This window comes from Typopeltis vanoorti, chromosome 25 (assembly GCF_054136105.1).
Source record: "Typopeltis vanoorti isolate ZY-2024b chromosome 25, IOZ_Tvanoo_1.0, whole genome shotgun sequence".
Classification (NCBI taxonomy): domain Eukaryota; kingdom Metazoa; phylum Arthropoda; class Arachnida; order Uropygi; family Thelyphonidae; genus Typopeltis; species Typopeltis vanoorti.
In genome coordinates this window covers 10,393,008-10,414,436 of record NC_143573.1, presented here as the reverse complement: position 1 = coordinate 10,414,436, position 21,429 = coordinate 10,393,008, and the positions used below count along the sequence as shown (strand labels likewise).

At 36.7% G+C, this 21,429-nt stretch overlaps 1 protein-coding gene across 1 annotated transcript; it reads right to left on the bottom strand.

The window, feature by feature from the left end:
* Nucleotides 1–560: 560 nt before the first annotated feature.
* LOC150092527 (DNA damage-regulated autophagy modulator protein 1-like) lies at nucleotides 561–16,186 on the bottom strand. Its single transcript, XM_090414603.1, has 6 exons — nucleotides 15,928–16,186; nucleotides 5,801–5,868; nucleotides 3,473–3,615; nucleotides 2,897–3,077; nucleotides 1,317–1,402; nucleotides 561–954 (listed from the first exon to the last, which is right to left on the bottom strand). Exons 1-6 carry the CDS (start codon nucleotides 16,059–16,061, stop codon nucleotides 787–789), a joined length of 780 nt encoding a protein of 259 aa, XP_090270729.1. The 5' UTR covers nucleotides 16,062–16,186; the 3' UTR covers nucleotides 561–786.
* Nucleotides 16,187–21,429: the final 5,243 nt, after the last annotated feature.

The window sequence follows — 21,429 nt, the reverse complement described above, 5'->3', positions numbered from 1 at the left end:
GATGAACAAAACAGAAAAATCATTAGCAATCCTTCTCCTAATGGGGGGTTATCACGAACCTATATACCCACCTCTGCATTTTTCCTTCCTTCAACCTTAATTGTGATACTCAATTTGAATCCGGCATCATCCTGAGACAAACCTGGTATCCATCCATCCACTTCTCAAATGTTATGCTTTAAATGAAGCCTATTCTCTGCATCCTGTATGGATGCAGAGAATATACTGGTGACATATCAGTTGTAAATAAAATTATAAAGCTTAGATTTCTTCTAGGAATGTGTTTGCTAATACCGAATAACACATTATTATGTCTATACATAAAATACATTTGAAACTCGTCTGCTGCGTAAAGTTTCGAAACCATGTTCGTATTTGATCGTAGAGGACCGAACCAAATGCTGTGTCTCCTTGAATTCTCATTAAAAGATGCTAATATAAAAAAGAAAGCATGAAGATCTCTTCCTTGTACAAAATAGGCCTGACATCGAATTATGAAATGTCTTCAGTCAGGAAAAAAAACGAAATGATACACAGAATAAATTTAGACTCTAACTGCATTGGAGATTATTATTCATTTTATTTAACAACACAATTACAGCAATTTATTTCTAATAATTTACATTTACATTTCATACGAGCTTATGAATTAAATTAACAACATGATTTCTTTGATCGAAGACTCTTTTTCACATCTTTATGAGTATTTACATGAATTTCGCTTTTCTTCATTTAAAGTCCTTAAGAATGTCAGCACATTATTCCTTGTTGCTTCCACATCTCTTATTACTCTGCGCTTCCCGATATGTTGTCATCAAAGTGGTCCACGAGGGGAAGGAGAGTGAAATGCAAATGAACTTTGCTAAACTCCTTCATATAAGTCACAAAATAAATGATGAACGACAGCGCTAAGATCCACTCGAACGTAGAACTAGTGAGGATGCCGTCAAACCCCTGAAATAAAGAAAAATATACAGTGTTATTTAGTAATAATACTGAAAATAAACATTAAAACTATAAAATATTCTCATAGGATACAAGATTTGAAGCCAACGATGCATTCTCTAAATTTCATCTTATTGTTGTAGTTGGAGAGCAAAGACAGATAGAAGGAATTTGTTGTCCAAACTATTTCAAAAACCTGTATTATAGTCCATTTCAGGAGCCTCGGATGTATCATAGAGAGAGAATTCTTGTTAGACCTTTTGCGCTGTTTTAGGTCATATATAAAGAAATTTGACACAATAAAGGTCATATTTTACATAATGTAATAAACATTTCATGTAATAAATAAAGAGAGAAAGGAGTATTTTTACCTTATCTTCAGGTGACTTCTTAGGCTTGATGTGAGTGTGGTTTGCATTGCTCCATCTATCATTACCTATTCCTCCTGCTACAATCACTACACCGAAGATAAGGATCACGAACATTAAATGAATTTATACAAACAAATCCTTAATTTTATTCGGGTTATTTGTTATAATTATTCTTAGCTAAAGTTAGTCGCTTATAGAGATGTTGGAAGTTTTTTTCCCACTTGGTTAGATTATAATAAATTTAGTCCAAGTGTAAGCAAACAAAGTTTGTGCCTTAAGATACTTCAGGACTGAGGCAACTCATGGTAAAGGTGGACCAGGCTCTCATCACTCCCTGTCCTAGTATCTCCCATAATGCAAAGCACATCTCCTTGTGGACATGTATAATGCTATGCATTAAGGGAAGAGCCACTACCCAGACCGGTTTCGACCATTATTGAGGTCTCGTCCGTGGGAGCCAGATCCAGAAGTAGTGATACTAAGGCAGAAGCAATGGAGAAGTCATATTTACCTATACGAGTTGTCAAAAGGTGTTCGGGCGCAAACTTTGTTTGCTTACACTTGGATAAAAGATTAAACTAAATTTATTATCGTCTAACCAAGTGAAAAAAAAACTTCCAACATCTTTCTCTAAATCCAGAGTAATTTAGTAATAAGGTGAAACACCTTTTGGCAACTCGTATAGGGAAATATGACCTCTCCATTGCTTCCACCTTAGTCTCACCACCTCTGGGTCTGGCTCCACTGACCAGACCTCAATAAAGGTCGAAACCGGTCTAGGTAGTGGCCCTTCCCTTAATGCATAGCATTATACATATCCGCATTTTCGGAGATACTAGGACAGGGAGTGATGAGAGCTTGGTCCACCTTTACCACGAGTTGCCTCAGTCCTGAACATTGTTCAGGCGCAAACTTTGGTTGTTTACACTTGGATGAAGGATTAAAGTAAATTTATTATAGTCACTTATAAACTGAACGGTGGAAAAGAAAATTAAAAACAACATTTTATATTTGGGGATAATTTATATTCAATTTTCAAAAGGAATAAATAATATTTGAAGTTTATTTCTCAAGAAAATGCAATAAAATGTCGTAGTGATGAGATGTGATTTAAATTCCGATCACTTTCAGCTAGTTGATTTAACTTCATTTTGAACTCAATATGATGAGGAATGTTTCACTATTTTTCAATTAATGAACAAGTATATTTTATGCAAATGGATGGCTTGCATAAAGTATACTCGAAATATTTGTTGGAAGTGATTTTGAGTATATTTACCTTCTGACAAATTCATCACGAAACGTAAGATTCTTCTTCTTTTTCAATGGGGATGGATTTTTTATCCATTCGAAGGATTGTTCTTACCCAACATTAAAATGGTTTACTCGCTTCATTTCTTAACATTAATTGGCTTTTAGTCGATAAATTCATGAATGGAAATTTTAAAATACATTTTGTCATTGAGTTGACACTCAGTTGACAAAATGACAAAATACATTTTGTCATTTTGTCAACTGAGTGAGGTGATAATTCCTCCTATTCAGAACTTCTTCGTAGAATAATAACGGAAAAAGGATACTGGTAATTACAGATATAATTCCTATCATCGAAAGCGCAAGTCTGATGTAGCAGATCAACCACCCTACATAAGTAGGACACATTCGGAATGTCATAAAGGTCTGGATAAACATATAAATTACTCCCACCAAAAACAAGCAGTTCGCACCTACCATGTGGGCTATCATATTAGCGGATGTCGCCTGCAAGAAAAACAAAATGTTTTAGTTAAAGTGATATGTTAACAGAGACAGTTCTCTCTCTCTCTCTCTCTCTGTCTCTCTCTCTCTCTCTCTCTGTCTCTGTCTCTCTCTGTCTCTCTCTGTCTCTCTGTCTCTCTCTCTCTCTGTCTCTCTCTCTCTCTGTCTCTCTCTCTCTCTCTGTCTCTCTCTCTCTCTCTCTCTCTCTCTGTCTCTCTCTCTCTCTCTCTGTCTCTCTCTCTCTCTGTCTGTCTCTCTCTCTCTCTCTGTCTCTCTCTCTCTCTCTCTCTCTCTCTCTCTCTCTCTCTCTCTCTCTCTCTCTCTCTCTGTCTGTCTCTGCTTAACTATGTCTCAGTTTAACAGAGGCAAGTGTTTAAATGAATTTGGAATGCACTTACGGGATACGATGCCACAATCATCATGCCGCATACGGATGCGATCCCGCCAACTAACGCGACGATATTAGCAAACCTTAGAATTCGATCCCCTTCTCGATTGATTTCGTACACGAGAAAAAATCTGAGTATCATGGTTGAGATGCCTAAAAAGAGATATTTTGAATGTGTTAGTTGAATTATGCTAGTTTAGTTTAATTGAACTTTTTCGATAAACGACCGCTTTATTTGTGTGTAAAATATTTTACATAATCGCAGATCAGCCGTTCTTTTGAAGCAAGAAATAGCAAACTAATGCGTGTCGCGATTTTTTCTTGAATTACCTTGCGTTACTGTGCTTGAGAACCAACCTGTGGTGATGTTTTTTCTTTCTTCTAGAATGGCCCTGAAAAACGTGCATCTATATTTAAAGGAATGTGTCCCAATGCTAAATTGAAGTCATGACAGTATTCAAAACTTAACGATAATCACAAAAATAACTGTTTATTATTCTGTAAGTTATAACAAGACTAGCCCATAAAATTCTTCAAAAATGATACAAAATTTACCAGAGAACAAAATATCAATAACATTTCTTCTTCCGGAATTCTTCTTCTTTTTGTCCTTCAAACCATTCACATTATTTCGTGTGTGTCATTACGATGAGAGACATTCCAAACGGACAGAAAACGGTCTGTGTTTCGTTTCAAAGTATGGATAATTTGAGGAAGACATTCCTAAACGTGGACCGAAACAATCAGGAGAAAAGCAGTGAATGTGCAGAACAGATAAAATAAAACCTCCAAATCATTCGTTATTTAAAAAATAATTGCAAAATATCATTATAAAAGTATGAACAGAAATCTCTACGGTATAAACATTTTTCGTAGAAGAAAACAGGCTTTGGAACACGTAAGTATCAATCATCATTGTTAATCTTATCTTTCGATCTCAGCATGCATTGCTGCTATTGTTGTTGTTGTTGTGTTCCATGTAGTCGTTTTCAACTCCTGGTGATTCTATGAACATACATTCTCCATTCAGATCTGTCCCTGGCCATATCTTTCAGAATTTCCAAGCGCATTCCAGTTGCTTCTTTAACTCCATCCACCCATCTAATTCTTGGTCTTCCTCTTCTCCTGCTTCCATCAACTTTAGAAAGCATCATCATCTTCTCCAGACTGTCATTTGCTAGCATAATATGTCTGAAGTATGACAATTTTTGCTTGATGATCATAGCTTTGAGGGAGCAATCTGGCTTTATTCTGTCTATCACTGATTTATTGGTTTGCTTTGCAGTCCATGGTATTCGTAGTAAGCGTCTCCAAACCCATAATTCAAATGCATCTATCTTCCTTCTTTCACTCTTTCTCAAGATCCAACTTTCACATCCATACAGCACCACAGGGAATACCAAGATTCTGATTTTTGTTGTGAGGCTAATATCTTTATCTTTAAAGATCTTGCTTAAATTTTTCATTGATTTCTTTCCGAGTAATAATCTTCTTATAACTTCTTCAGTACAATAACCATCTTGATCAATTCGGGATCCTAGGAGCACAAAATTGTTAACAGCTTCCATTTTCTCCCCTTCTACTTCAAAATCATTAAGTTCACATGTTGCCATTATTTTTGTCTTTTTGAGATTAAGGTTAAGACCATATTTAGAACTTTCTTCTTTAACTTTCATAATACGTTCCCCCATTGCCTGTATACAGACACTGTAATATCAAGGGAAGTCTATGATATTGCAACAGTGCACTCCAAGTACATCAAACGTTTCTTCACAAAGCTGCTTCATCGTTTTCCTTTCGGCTTTGTATTGCATGTAAAGATCGGATGTATTCATAGAAGAGCGTAGTAAATATAAATCTCAAATTTAAATATGGATTGAATTTGTTGTGTTTATTTATTCCAATATGATGCTTTCCAAGAAATAAGTCTATAGAAGGAATGCCATTGATAAATGATCGGATAATTTCGGTTACTATTTCGAGTGAAATAATGATTATATAAAGATTTTAAGTTTAATTGGATTTGGATGAGATTACATTGATATCCTAGGATAGTGTGTCAATTTGATGCACGGGAATTTTAACAGTCAGATTTTAATGTAGATATCCTTTAAATCCAGTCTCTAAATCTCCTTTAGTGGAGATTTACAGACTCGATATGCTCTTAGTTACTTAGTTGCTCTTAGTTACTTTTTAGTAACTAAGAGCAACACCAACTGGGAAACATCTTTTCGAGAACATTTCGAGAAATATTTGTGTAAACGCATATTACTTCTTTACGTGCTATGTAAGTTTTATGAGCTCTTAAAAATTTCATGTGGGAATTCTGAGAACATACCTAAAAGAGAGCCAAGGATCAGAGTGATGCTGAAGATCCCACTCTCTGGAGGGGTGGCTCCTGCTTCACTGCAAAATAAAAATTCATTTGAAATAATTTTAAGAATCAAATCAAGTGAGTGGTAACATTTTTTATACATAAAGAGAAAACGTTTACTTTTAAGCAATATTAGATCATCTCACTCTTACCAGTAGATGGTAAAGATTTTGTTCAATATGTTTCCTCGCTGCTGTGTCATTTCCCAACAAATTCTGTGTCTGTCGGATATTTTTGTTCAGCCATCTAATCTATGAATTGACTACTACCACCACTACTGTCTGTCAGAAGACAAAAATGTTTTCTTTAATGGGGATAAGCCTAATTAGAAAGACTTAAACCCTTATAACAATAAATTTATTTCCGTCACAACACTGTGTTATCAGTATTAACAACCATCAAATGGGTTATTGTATGCTAATGATGGAACGGATAATAAAGAAATCAAAAGAATAAGAAACCAAAATAACCTTCATTAACATGAAACAAATACTTATCAACAGAAAAGTTAGTATAAATACAAAAATACGACTCTCGACGTAAGTCTATTCTTCATTATTGTACACCTTAGAAACATAAAGCATCGGGAATGAAACAGAAACAAGAATAATGGCTCTGGAGACGTCGGTACTAAGAAGAGGGATGCGGTTCAAGTGGATGCAAAAGGCTACAGTCAACCAAATACGTGAAAGAGCAAAGCAAAAAAGTTTATTGAATGCGATCAGAAAGAAGAGGAAGATGCCAATCAAGACATCACTGAACGAAGGTCACCGAACACTGGACACTCAAGAGCGTCCAGTGTTCGGTGTACAGATCTTTAGATCTTTAGAGATGCACAAGATAGAAATAAGTGGAGGGCTATGGTTGTCAATCTCCGTATCGGACATGGCATCAGAATAATTGAATGAATGAGTTTTCGGGCGATATCTGTGTAGACCTGGAAATGATAGCTGCTTACGGAGTGATAAATTTCTCGGAGAAACACCGTTCGAGTTCTTGTCGCCCACTACAGGATCTTTTTCGACGCCTTTCTTTAGCAGCTTCCCGAGTTAGGGAACTGTTGTCAAGGGGCTGTTTTTTCTGATTTTTAAAGTAGCATAATTAAGGCTAAAGGTTAACAAGGTTAATTAGGGTTACTCTCTCTTAGGTAATAAATTTAAAGCATATGAAGAACAACTGATAATTATACAGATTTTTATGACAGTTCCGCGACAGATTATAAATCTACCATACTTTAATGAGATGTGTAATAAAAGATAGGGAGGATTATATAATGCTCATAAGAAAACTTGTTCTCTTCTCATCAGCTTCCATCATTCCATCCACCTCTATTCTTTGGAACAATCACCCCCTACTGTTTTTCCCACTCTTCAAGAAACATATCAACAGGCTGCATTTTCTCCTTAATCGCTTGTCCACACATGCGCTGTAGTGTTATAGGTCTTGTGAACTTTCATATGTAGTGTCAACATAAAAAATAAAATAATGCTGTTCTTGAGAAAATATCTTATAATTGCTGACCTTATTGGCTTCGTTAATAACAATAAGTATACCGTGAATAATTTAGTTCTTTCTTAATTGCTTTTTATTATATAGGAACTCTTTCTCTTCTGTTTCATATTTTAAATAACATCTTTAGCTTATTTGTCCCTTTCTTATGAAGTATTAATCTACAGTCGTAGCTAACGTTGAAATTCCAGTTAGCTTTGTAATGAAACTAATTCGTTTTTCTTTTGTTTCCTATCAAGTTACTCTATTTTTATTATTAATTATCAATGCCGTATGTTGCATTGCATGTCTTGTTCTTCATTTACCATGCACAGCGTTAAATTTGTGCTAACTACTTTCAGAAGTTATATTAGGGTGTAAATGTAGTACTGCCACCTTCCACTCTTTCGTTAGTTCACATTAGTCGTGTCCACGAATAAGTATCCCAAAATCCACTGCGCTGAGATTACAGAACATGTGCCTGAGGATGATTCTAGATGCCCCTTGGTTTATTAGAAACTCCTAGATCCATAGAGAAGTCAATATCCCTTATATCTCTTCCCTTCTCCTAGTTCTAGCTGAGAAGTTCTTCACCAAGACAAGTAACCACCCAAACCCGTTGATCAAGGACGCATTGGAATATAATGAAGCGGAAAGCTACAAATATAAAAGGCCTAAGTCAATCTTAAGTTCAGCTGAACACAGCTAATTTCACTGCCCTCAATGGGCGAGCATATAGCTCACAAACACTCCATTCAAAGTTCTTTCATTACAGACAAAGGGGAATATGAAAAGCAATTTTGCTTCACCCAACTAGCCAGAATGTTATTCGTTATACTGCGATCGTTTGTATTCACTGAGTTCACCTTTTTTCCTTGACTCAACTTTCTGTGTTGTAAATGGTTGCTGTTAAGGTAATTTATACGTTAGTGTGGAGATTTTCTTTCAGATTAATGAGTTACTCAAAAAGCAAACTTTAGAAGTGTCACACATATATTGACAAAGTTTTGCGAAGTACGTGAAAATTAAAAATGTAATTAACAAATAGTTTCCTAGGCTTTAATTAATATGTCCGTTCAGGTTAAATTAAGGCTTATTTTGGTATGTCATGCAACCAAGTAAAAATTCAATGGTGACGCAGAAGTGATGTTTTTTAACAGCTGGATTTATATATATATATATATATATATATATATATATATATATATATATATATATATATATATATATATATATATATATATATATATATATATATATTCTCTTTCCCCTGATACTGAATGCGAATGTCGGAAAAAGGACATCCAATAGTAGTATATAACAAAATCATTTGACTTCGTATTTCTTTTTCATAAATGATTTAACTTAGTATTAAGGTTCAATGATGGGATATAATGAAACAAGATAGAATGAAATATTTCAAGTATAATAATAAAACACATCGTGGAATTCTCATGATATTTGCGGTAATAATGCACTAAGTCTGTGCTATTAAGAATCTAACACGTATCAAATATTTAAATTATGTCACTTGCTTTGCATAATCCCTAAAAATTAGCAAAGCCTGAAGTAGTTACTTTTAAACTTCAGTATGATTTGTTTATTAGGTTTTCACAGCTCCTTTCCAGGATGGGGTGGAAGGAGAGCTGTGAAAAGTAAATGGAAAGGTTTTAACCTTTATATTAATCAATGACTTTAGCGGAAGGCTCAAGTTAGGATCTGTTTAACTGCCTTTTCCCCCCCTTCTCATCAAAGATTAAGTATTGCCTGTTCCAGCTTGATTGATCTTTCCATTTAGCGACTGGTCTTCATCTTTCTCTTTTTCCTTTTGGCGACCCAAATAATTAAACCATGTCACCTGTTCTATTTTATCTTCTCTTACTATTTCTGACCTAAATGACCGCTGTATTTAAATGCCATGATTTTTATTTTCTTTTTCAAAATCATTGTACTGCTGGTTTATTCATAGAATGGTTAACTGAGTACCTTGTTTTATTGTTTTCCATAATTTTTTTGTGATTTGATCAACATAAATATCGAATAGAGTTGGAGACAGACTACATTCTTGTCTTACACCTTGAATAATTTCAATCTCGTTCTGTTAATTTATTACCTAATTGTAACTTTGTTTTTGTGTTTTATATAAACTTTGTGTAACTTGCACGCAAGTTACACAAAGTTTATATAAATTTGCATATTTTTATATAATTTACAATTTTTATATAAATCATTGCATTCCATATTTCTTCTCTATGCATTGTATCAAACGTTTTCTTATAATCTACTAGGAGGCTCCGCACCCTGACGCCTCCCCCCCCCCCGAGTTGCGGACTGGGGCCAGTTCTCTTTGAATTCTGATGACTCGAATTGTGAAGACTCGACAACACTCAGGGTTGCCCCTGAGTTTCAAAACGTTTCATATAACTTGACAAAAAACGTGACTCAAAAACAAAAAAAGCTTATCATTTTATATTATGGAGTAGATAAAAGCAAATTTGCTGTTAAATGTATTTAACCCTGTGAATAACCAACATTGTACACTGCGCAAGAACTGACTTAGACTCTTTAAGTCTTTCAATTTAAAATTCTTTTTCTTTCTGGCGCCTATGTAGAACAACGAGGAGTAAGCTATATTTACCCTTGTGTTGCACAGACCTGGGTTCGGATCTCGTGTACGAAGAACCTTCATAAGAGCTTCCGACTGAACGTTTATTAGATGATCTCATAAGACAGAGGAAATGTTTTTTTTCTTCCAGAAACTTAGGTTTTTCTTTTTTCAAAACAACAAAAAGAGCTGCCCTAAATAACATATAAACATTTGTTTGACCAAAGTAAGTGAGGCTAAATGAGCAAGGTATCTGATAAACTCCAGCATACGACATTGACTTCAATTTTGCATCATCATTATGAGAGGTAGCGTTACCCTCACAAACCGTCAATTATCTTTGCCTTACTTCACCGTAATTTTATTAGGATAAAATTCATGTTGTTTGTATCCTGTTTATTAAATTTATTTCGTCTGTTCTTCTGGCCGATTTGACGTTTTGTGGAATGAAAACCCGAGTTTTTTCAGGAGAAACTCACGGAACATATTAAAATTATCTGAAGTGTCTATCAACCCAGGATATTCCAAATGTCAAGATAAATCGTACAAACAAATGAGGGAGCGGTCATGGGTTTTCCTGTCGTGTCTGTGACTATATACACAACTTCGATCGGCATATCTTTGATTACATTACTTACCGACCATTTTGTTATTGACGTGTTATGCTAACGTTTTTACTGTATAGAATTCAAGAACTTTAACAGGCTGAAAAAGCCCCACAGTGTTTGCATTTGTGAAAATGTAACAGCAAATATTACTAGTTATCATAACAAATACTGAAATTCTTCCTGCTTCCAATGACCACCAGTAGATATATCATCGAAACATAACATTTCTTTTACTTTTATCTGCCATTTTGCTAATTGCAAACAATTTTGCAATTGTTTCTCGATTCAATCACCTCTTCGCCCCCCCCCCCACACACACAAACAACACCGATATATTATTCGGTTGTTTTTCACTGACACGCCATCGGGTGAATGTAAACGCCTCACCAAACGCAAACCAAAAACATTTTTTTCAACTTCAAAATTGATTTAGACACATCAATATATGATTAGTTTTAATCAGGGAACATCAAAGAGTGATTTGTCAGATTAATTTAAGATACTTAATTTAATCAAATCTAATCCAATGTATTTATACTCACTAGTTTCATGTGTGTCCTGCATATATTTAATTTATATTTTTCCATTAACTTTTATCGCATCCACCGGGTCAAGAGTAAATTTGAATGGAGCACGGGTCATTTGAAAGTGTACGCGAGTACTTGCTATTGAATTTCATTGGCCCGCCTATTTCATTATTGACGATGCAGCATTTATTGTAAGGAAATTGTAAGAAAATTGAAGTGCATGCAGTGCAATATAAATAAAAAATCCTATACATCAGTAAATTATTATATTTCGTATTTCTGGTTCAGCTATTAAGCTATACTTCATAAGCATCCTGTTAGTTCATGGTGCATGCATGTAGGTCTGGTTATAGTAGAATAGCTGATGCCATAATATGAGTAGAGAATCTTTTGCAATACTGCATGAATATAGTACAGAATTCACCACGTTTTAGTTGTACAGAAAAATAAAGGATGAGTAATTTTTATCTCTGAATTGTAAAGTCAAGAATAATTCTATCTAGAGCAGTTTAAAGTTTATACTGTAATCCTATAGGAACTTGGAATTGTTTTGTTCTAAATATAGTTTGCTGAAGACGTTTCCTTTGGATGATCTCACGCGACTCACTCTTCATTAAACTGGTCCATCTGCTCTCCATATATAATGTTCCGCCTGCATTTTATCGCTGTACCTATGAAAATAACAACATAGACTGAGCACCTAACATACCACAGTCATACACTTCGTAGAACAGATCGTTTCTGTGACAACGTACATTTCTGCTTGTTTGCTTTCAACACTTTTGCTGTGTTTTTAAAGGCTTTGCTAAGAAGTTGTTTGCAATATTTCGCTACAGTACTAGAGTGGGAGTGAGGCGTAATGTTGTCTTATCAGTGAATCCCATGACGAAGCACTACTTAACTGTCAGTCAGCTGTGGCGGTTGTCGGATAAAAGCAGATAAGTGGCGGGTAGAATGCAATTGTGAATCTTCAGCAGTTTGCTGTGGAACACCGTTCGCATTGACATAATAAAAGAAACATTAAATAAAATACTTCACATAATGAGACGGACAATCACAGACACAGTGAATTATAAAGAATATGATAGGGTGGCATGTTTTCACAAAGTTATATCAGAAATTGCACGTGATTTGCTTTTGTTAAGTAGTTATTGATCTATCCACTAATACTGGCTTCTCAAATTCAAGATTCTCTTCCTCTTGAATCCTCGGTTTGTAGGAAAAATATCAAGAAAACTTGAATAACAAACAGACTGTGTTCCTAATATTCATCCTCAGGATATCTGAGTGGATCGCGCAGTTAACACAGTACAAGGTGTTGCTGAATCACAACCTCATGAAAGGAGTGTGACCTTCCCAACCTGGGCTTTTATAAATAGCTTAACAATACGTTTTGAAATGAAAGTTTAAGTAATATACTTAAAGTGTGCAACCCTAAGGATTGTGAAATCAGTGTTATTCAGCAGTTTGCTTGTTTAGAAATCACGTCAGCTACAGTGACGAATACAAACATACATATGCATACATGCTAATAAAAGACAAAAGTTTCTCTCTCTCTCGACAAGCCTTGTGTTGATTCCAGCAGCTATGGAGACGAGGCTTGAACGCTGGTCGGAGTCCATATCATTCTTATCCAAAACACAGTATTAAAATCAGTATAAAAAGTCTGGTCTGGGGGTTGTAGGTTACTCATCTTCCTTTAACGGTGTAATCTTCTCCGTTAGGCTTTTATGTTTAGTTGCAGGATTTTGAAAGGAATTAAATGGTTTAGTTAAAATGGAATTTTTCAAGACAATCGTTGAATGGTACATTTCTTAAAATCATTCTTCTATAGTTAAGTCATATTGATTTGTTGAGGAATGAGGTCAACATTCCTCAATGGGGACTTTCGTATATTGCACAATGGACTTCCTTCAACTAAGACAAGCTTCTGCTAGAAAACTTTCTTTGCACAACTATTTACCTTTCTTCCATCCCCCCCAGCATGGTTGGAACGAATTTTCATAATGTGAAATCTTCTTCACCCACACCTGCGAAATCCATGAAACTCAATTCGACTAGAACAGGAAGTACGAAGTCACACTATGCTAGCGAAGTTCTGAGATTCCAGTTTCTCTTCCCACACATTTGCAGACTCCTCCCTTCCCAAACAAACACAAATACACTGCTCAAAACAATTAGGTGATATTTTAGTTTCTGTCGGATAATTATAAATTTCTGCAAATAATTATAACTATTCGGTACTTTATACATGAATAAATATTTCTTACTTATGGATAGGATGTAATTGATGAGATATTGATTAAATAATCGATATTTATTACAAATTTAACAAATTATACATTTTAGCGTGAAATAATTTTAACAATAATAAGAAAAATACCTCCTAATTGTTTTGAGCATTATAGTCGCCACACAATTTTGGAGATCAAAGTTGCCGGCATTGGGAGAGTTGATGATAGGTTTTATATTGCATTATATATGTTTCTCTTAGTCAGGTTTCCAGTTCTTAAAAAAGTAGAGTCAATTTGCATGTTTATGATGCAATTATGGCTATTACTGCCATTACTGGTAACTTAGAGTAGCACTTCTGTATGCTAGAAACAGGTGAAGATTTTGTGCTCGAAACTTTAACCAAGCTCTAATTAATGCCATAATTTAATTCCCCGTTTTTTCCGTAGGCTACTGGAATGAAGGAGCGATAATACATGCAGAAGCTTCTTGCTATCAATGCAAGCTACCATTTCTTTATACTTATAATGGAGTATAAGATGGTAAATTCAGAATTTGTCCACTTGGAATTCTTTGACTAAATAAATATTCACGCTCATGTTTTATATGCCATATTGTAAGTCAGAAGTACCAGTAACTTATAAGCTTGCAACTCTGAAAGATGGGGAATGTTTCAGTACTTATAATAAGACAAGAATGGTTAGGTCATATTCGCGTGAGATTACTTAAATGCCAGTATTATCATTATTCCTCTTAAATAACTGAGTCCACAGTATTTTATGTGTTTCGGTTTCCCTTGTTTTAGTTCATAGTTTTGTGCTTTTTTTTGTTTTTGAAAGAGTAGATTTTAGAAGCAAGATATCCAATTTTTAGTTATTTATATTTGAAGTAGGGATGTGAATTGGATGTACAACTGCTTAGAAAAGGAAACTCAAAGAAAATGAACATGGCATTTTTCGACATGGCAGTTTTCCAGTTGTTCTTGTGATTTAAACTGCTTTTTACGGAATTTAGCGTATACATCATTGCGTCGGTACGATGGAATGACACTATATTGAAATAGTATTACTAAGTCAAAGGTAAAATGTCTTTTGAGATCAACTTATTAGGAATCATTCAGAATGACCTAACACTGTCAATGAGTGAGAGATCCCCCCCCCACAGTATTCCGATTAATTTCCCTTTTAATTAAGAAATTTTTCTTTTTGATTTTTTTTTCTCAGTACTGCTTCAAATGTTTCGGCAATACATCTTGGATCACTCAAAATGATCCAGCATGTGAAAGAAATGCATACTAGAAAAATTATACCTAAACTGGAGTATATAGTATTCATTTGAATGCATCTCATTAATATAGATAATCTAACTATTAGTTTAATGGTTTATTTTGCAGCCCTGTTGAGAATGCGAAGCTGTGCCTATTCAACCGTGACACAGTTAGCAAGAGAGAGAGAGAGAGAGAAGGGGGGGGGGAATGTATTCTATAGGAAGATTGTAAATTTTCTGTCACAAAACTGATCAGTCATCTTAAAACTCTTGCCTCATAGCCTTAGTTTCTGTGACCTAAAAACGACCCATCAACCAGTACTTCTGAGGTAGTGCCATCCTTGAGTTTTCTGCCTATCCATCCTCAAAGCGAAATGCAATAAACGTTAGACAACATCCCCTTTAATCTACAGGGCGATCTCCATCCATGGCCTACATCCATAAGCATTGTTAACTGTGGAGTTACATATTAGAGTATGTGTATCTTGCTTGAGTGTAAAGAGGCTGTAATAAAGAGTATAGCGTTGGAAACGCTGAACTAGAAATTTGAGGAAGTTTTTTTTTAGTTCAATTTACTATTCTAATAATCAAATGGGTTTGTTTTAAAATTAATGGATTACTGATGAAGACACTGTCTTGTTTTTCTATCGCTCATCTAGTATCCTTTTTTCGAGCTCCGTGTGTATAACCATGAACTATAACAGTTTAAGAATAAGCGTTTCTGTGGTTGCATACAAAAATATTTTATGAACTCTTTAAAAACTCAACATCACTTTTGTTACCTAAATTAAAAAAAGAATTGTAAGTTATTTCCACTAATAGAAGTTTATACTTTTCGAAATGGATTTATTTAAAAATAAACTAAAACTGTAGCTTTAAAATATTTTATCGTTAATTATATGGAATGAATATTTAATTAATTATATCATCTATAATTAAATATATTTATAATGTATTTAATGACTATTTAACTAAATATTAAATTTAGTTTTATCAGAATCGTTATTCATATGTTGAGAAATTACACAAAGATAATTATGGGAATTTTCTTGTTGAATTTTTTCTGAGTATTGTGCATTCGTTTGTGAGTTTTAGGTTATAATTCTGCCGATAGTTCCTAATGTGAAAACGTCCTGCTATACGTAATCTAGATTGCACACTGTATGCGAAATTCCAGCTTAATCTGGTGATTACATACAACACTGGTATGTGTTTGACATTATCTACATACACCATGTGAAAAATCCAAATCGCAACTCATAAAACCGAACGAAAATCCTAACACGTACATAAGTAGTTCTACAGTTAGTTACCAAAGAAATTAAAGCAAGCACTGAACACTTAGTTTCAAGATAAATGACTGACCTTATGAACGGCATATACGGGGTTACATCACGACGTGCAACGGCAATTATAAAAGTGATTAGAACACCTCCAATCACTGTCACTCCTAAGCAAGCAGGAACCCAAGAAGTTTTTCTGAGTGTCGTGGTGACCATACTGTTTGCAAAGGGGAAAGGACTCACAGCAGATTAAGAATAGCCTCTTTTTTTGCTAGGTTAGAAAGACTGAATGAATATGATTGCGAGGGCAGCTCTCACCGGTGTGGAAAATGTGATAAAAATTATTTGACGTAACTGCCGCAGTCCAAAGATTAAAACTTTACTGTTGTGATGTAACGTGCTGTTACAAGATGACAATCGCAATAGTAGAAAGTCACATGTTTTGTGTGTGTGTGTGTGTGTATAGTACATGCATGAGATGCAACGTAACGTTAAAGCTATTAATTTGCCTAATTCATCTACTACTGCATGCCAGAATAACGTAGACCACGAATGCATCATTGATGCAGACTCCCACAGCGCAACTCATAAATATTTATTTCCATAAGCGTGCACTTGTTGCGATAGCAACTGTAATATTCTAAGCAATAAAAACCCATAATTTATCTTGACAATTTAAACAAAATCATAACTCGAAATACGAAATGTTTACATTCCGATAGATATCGCATACCAAACTGATGACTTCGATATCACAAAGTAAAAAAAAGAAAATTAAATTTGATCCTGCAATTTTCAGCAAAAATCCGTCAAATTTTCAGTGAAATATATAAACGATCCTACGTTTCTTTATGAAATACGTATAAACCACACTATCAAAGAAACACTGTTCATATTTTGCAGTGAATCATTTGCCGTTTGATTTATTGAGGAATTAAAATCGAGAAGTAAATTATTCTTATATCTACAATAAACAGTTAATTTAGAATATCCATAAATATTATTATTACGTCACACCTCCAGGGAGTCCAAAGACTCATCGAGGGAGGGCATCTACTCTACAACTCCTCGTCTCACTACTCCACCAACCTTCATCATATAACACCAACGCCATCTACCGCCGATTATCACCACTAGTACTTTCACAGAAAATCACAAACATCCATGCCCACGCGGGATTCGAACCCGCAGCCTTTTGGCTGGAGAGCGGATACGCCAACCACTCGGCCAACTCCGTCAATAGTGTTGTTTCGAACTCGGCTTTCTTCAGTAATGTAACTGGAATGTAAACTATGATACGTGCTCCATTGCTTTTGTCGTCACCATCTCTATCATCATTAGATTCTGATGCGCACCATTAATGGCGGGTACTACATGATTAGGTTTACATTATCACTAACTTCTTATTGACAGTTTTCCTCCAAATTTCTCTATTATTTGCCGACACTCAAATATTTTTATTTGTGTAATCTGTCTTCTTTAATGACTTGAAAAATTCATCAGCGTCTTCCTAAATAGAACTTTCAGTGGGACGATAGGCGCAAATAAGTCATAGTCCAGTTTCCTCATTCTGATGTTTGCCCACATCACTCTACTTGAGACTGCTTGCCATTCAAGAAGATTAGCCTCGTATTTAGTGTTGAATACTATGGTTACTCCTTCTTTTTCCTTACGACGCATCATCTTGTGTTTGTAATTTAGAAGAATCTCACTTATTTTTGCCACCTTTGTTTCGGTATAGTAACACCAATTAGGTCTGCGTGGTATTTTTCCAAATCTTCTGAAGTTGGAAGTTTTTCTCCACATGGTTAGAGTATAATAAATTTAGTTTAATCCTTTATCCAAGTGTGAGCAAACAAAGTTTGCGCCTGAAAATATCTTCAGGACTGAGGTAAAGTAGTACAACACCAGGCAACTCGTGGAAAAGGTGGACAAAGCTCTCATCATTCCTTGTCTTAGTATCTCCCATAATGCAAAGCATATCTCCTTGCGGACATGTATAACGCTATGCATTAAGGAATGGGTCACTACCCAGACCGGTTTCGACATTTATTGAGGTCTCGTCACTGGGAGCCAAACCCAGAGGTGGTGATACTAAGGTGGAAACAATGTAAAAGTCATATTTCCCTATAGGAGTTGCCAAAAGGTGTCTCATTTTATTATTAAACTACTCTGGATTTAGAGAAAGATGTTGGATTTTTTTTTTCTTCCACTTGTTTAGACTGTAATAAATTTAGTTTAATCCTTTATCCGAGTGTAAGCAAACAATGGCTCCACTGACGAGACCTTAATAAAGGTCGAAACCAGTCTGGGTAGTGGCCCTTCCCTTCATACATAGCATTATACATGTCCGCAAGGAGATGTGCTTTGCATTATGGGAAATACTAAGACAAGGAGTGATGAAAGCTTGGTCCACCTTTACCACGAGTTGCCTCAGTCCTGAAGATACTTCATGCGCAAACTTTATTTGCTTACACTTGGATAAAGGATCAAACTAAATTTATTATAGTCTAAACAATTGAAAAAACTTCCAACATCTTTCTCTAAATCCAGAGTAGTTTAATAATAAAGTGAGACCTTTTGGCAACTCGTATAGGGAAATATGACTTTTACATTGCTTCCACCTTAGTATCACTACCTCTGGGTTTGGCTCCCACTGACCATTTATGATTGCGAGAGGATTTTAGCATTTGACTTGCTAGTTTAATTACTTGTTATTTACTAACGTTTTTATATTGTGTTTTTCTTGTTTGTTATTACTAACTACTAACCTGCTAGTAGCGCTTTATAGCGCTACGGGATTAGAGTCTCTAGACTCTTAATTTCTTTTTTTTTCTATTTCCAGAACGACGAGTCCAGTAACATGATCCATGTCCACCCAGGACCAGGACCTTTGGAGTGCAGATCCCAGGTATGGAGGATCCCAGAGTCCTTTCGAAAACACTCAATGAACTAATAGGAGTTAACAATATCTGCTCCTTCATCCCATACAGAGGAGGACGATATTTGATTGTAGTCAAGAATGTCGCATCAAGAGATAAACTTCTAGAGGGTTTCCATGTCCAGGGGAAGCAGGTGACCCCTACCATGGTGGAGTCACAAGTGCGTCAATTGAAGATCGACCGCATCCTCGTGGAGTACTTAGAAGCCGGAGACAACGTGCTCATCCAAACTTTTAGCGAGTGGGGAAAAGTGAGCAATATAAAGAAGAGCGTCTCCAAGTAGGACCCCGTGTGGTACTCCGGTGAGGTAGCATTTACCATGGACATGCGACAACCAGTGCCCAACCTTGTCACCATCGGCACGTCGCGTGTCATGGTTAATTATTCCGGAGTGCAGAGAGTGTCTGCAAAGTGGCTTCATCGAACAGCTGGGAAGTGACTGCCCCCGAGCCAAATGTTTCAACTGCGTCGGCGTCGGGCACATCTCCAACCATTGCCCACACCCCTGCCGAAAGTGCTCCAGTAAGCAGCACAAAATAACATCATGTCATCTGCGCATATTCGCAGAGCGGGCAGGGGCGCCGATTGAACCGTTGAACCCGCAGCCTGCAAGAGACGCCGGTGAATTTCCGGAACTACCCAACACCAGCGGGGAGAAGACTTTTTTCCAAGTAGTCTTGGGCAAAATTAAAAAACGGCCAACATCGGATGAAACTGTCCCCCCCCCCTACAAATCTTCTGTGGAAGCCGTTCCCCCCCCCTCAGCCACTTCGAGTTTACCATCACAACCACCTATGGAAGAACAGCTTACAGATGAAGATAATGTCGCCATAACACCTGCAACCAACCCCTCTACAACATCAGAGGAAACTTCATCTGTAGATGCTCCCAAGACCTCCCCCGCAGTAGCCAGCGTCCCCCCTTTACAAGACACGCAAGTTGAGGAGGGGGAAAAACAACTGCCACCTCCTAAGGAAACACCAAAGAAAAGGAAAGAGGAGGCTTCACCCAAAAAAAAAAAAAAAGGAAAAAAATTTCTTTTTTTTTTTCTCATGCTCGAAATTGGAAGCCAGTTTGCAGGGGACTGGATATTCTGCCTCCCCCAACGGATCGAATCCTTAATAAAGTATATGAAACAGCTGCAAATTAAGGACTTAGGCCGGGTGTAACATTGTAAAGCCTCATAATACCGCCACCCCTTCTATGTTGCCAAACTCAACATCAGAGGGCTCCGTTCACCATCTAAACAAGAGGAAGTGTGGAAGGTAATGCTAACGTTTAACATCCGGCTCTTGTTCCTGCAAGAAACACACTTTTTTCACTACAGGGATATGCAGGAACCAAAAATACCCCTTAACATCATTCTGAATCTTCGGCAATAGACACAGCGCTGGGGTAGGGGTACTTATGCTAGACCTGCTCCTCCTCGGAGCCTTCCATAACATCCAGAGGGATGCAGAAGGGAGAATTCTCGCCATCGACTGGAAGTGCTGGGGCTGTAGCACTTGGTTCATCAACATCTATTCCCCGGTAGATCCACCATCAAGATCAACATTCTTCCAGTCGCTTTATACCTATTTGTATGGCGCCCATCATGTCATCCTGATGGGGGACTTTAACTGTGTGGCGGACCCGGTCTATGACAAAATAGGAGGAAATTCTAACTTAGGCACTGCTGGCTGCAGGCAACTGGAAATTCACCTCAGAAATCTCCAGCTCACAGACATGTGGAGGACTCACAATCCCTACTGTCTGGGTTACACGCGTGGACAAGTCGAGGAATCGGCACACGGCTAGACCGCTTCTATCTGTCACTATCCCTATTTTCCAGAGTCGAGGCAATAAGGCATGTTAACATCCGTTCTTTCATCTCGGACCATAAATTAGTTGTGCTCACGTACCAACATCTAGAAACAATAGAAACTGGTCCGGGTCCCTGGAAGTTACCACCAGACTTCCCGTCCCTGTTCTCGGCCAAGCTTCATCAACTGTTCTCCACCTGGAGCACTGCTGTCTTGGGCTGGGCCACAACTTAAAAACTCCATTAAAGAACATATGATCAAATGGAACCAAGAACGTGCCTTTCATCGAAGATCTCGGCTCCGTAATCTCTATAAGGAGCGAAGCTGCTTCGTGGCCAGCCAACGCCAAGGCTTTCCATGTCACAATGCTATCCGCAACGTTAATCTCGACATCGAAATGGAGAGACAGAAACAGGTGGAAGAAAAGAATATGAAGATCACGCTTCACCTGCGCTCGCAAGACAGGCAATTAGCTGCTTTCTACAACACGCGCTACGTTCATTTTCTACAGGAGCGAACCATCACCATCATCAGTCAAGGCGGATGTACATACACTACAACACCTGACATCCTGAACGCCTTCTGGGGGTACTACAGTCAACTCTATCAAGACAACAGTGCCTCGCAGGTTTACTCCTGTTGGAACATTGATCTCTTCCCTGCGCACATCCAAGTAGGGTTGGATGCCCCAATTACAGTGACCAAAGTAACATAAACCTTCAAACAATGCCGAACGAAGAAAGCGCCTGGGCCAGACGGACTAGGCACAGAACCCTATCGTGAAGACTGGGATTTCATCCTTCCCATTCTCGTAACACTCTACAACAGCTTCCTTAATAC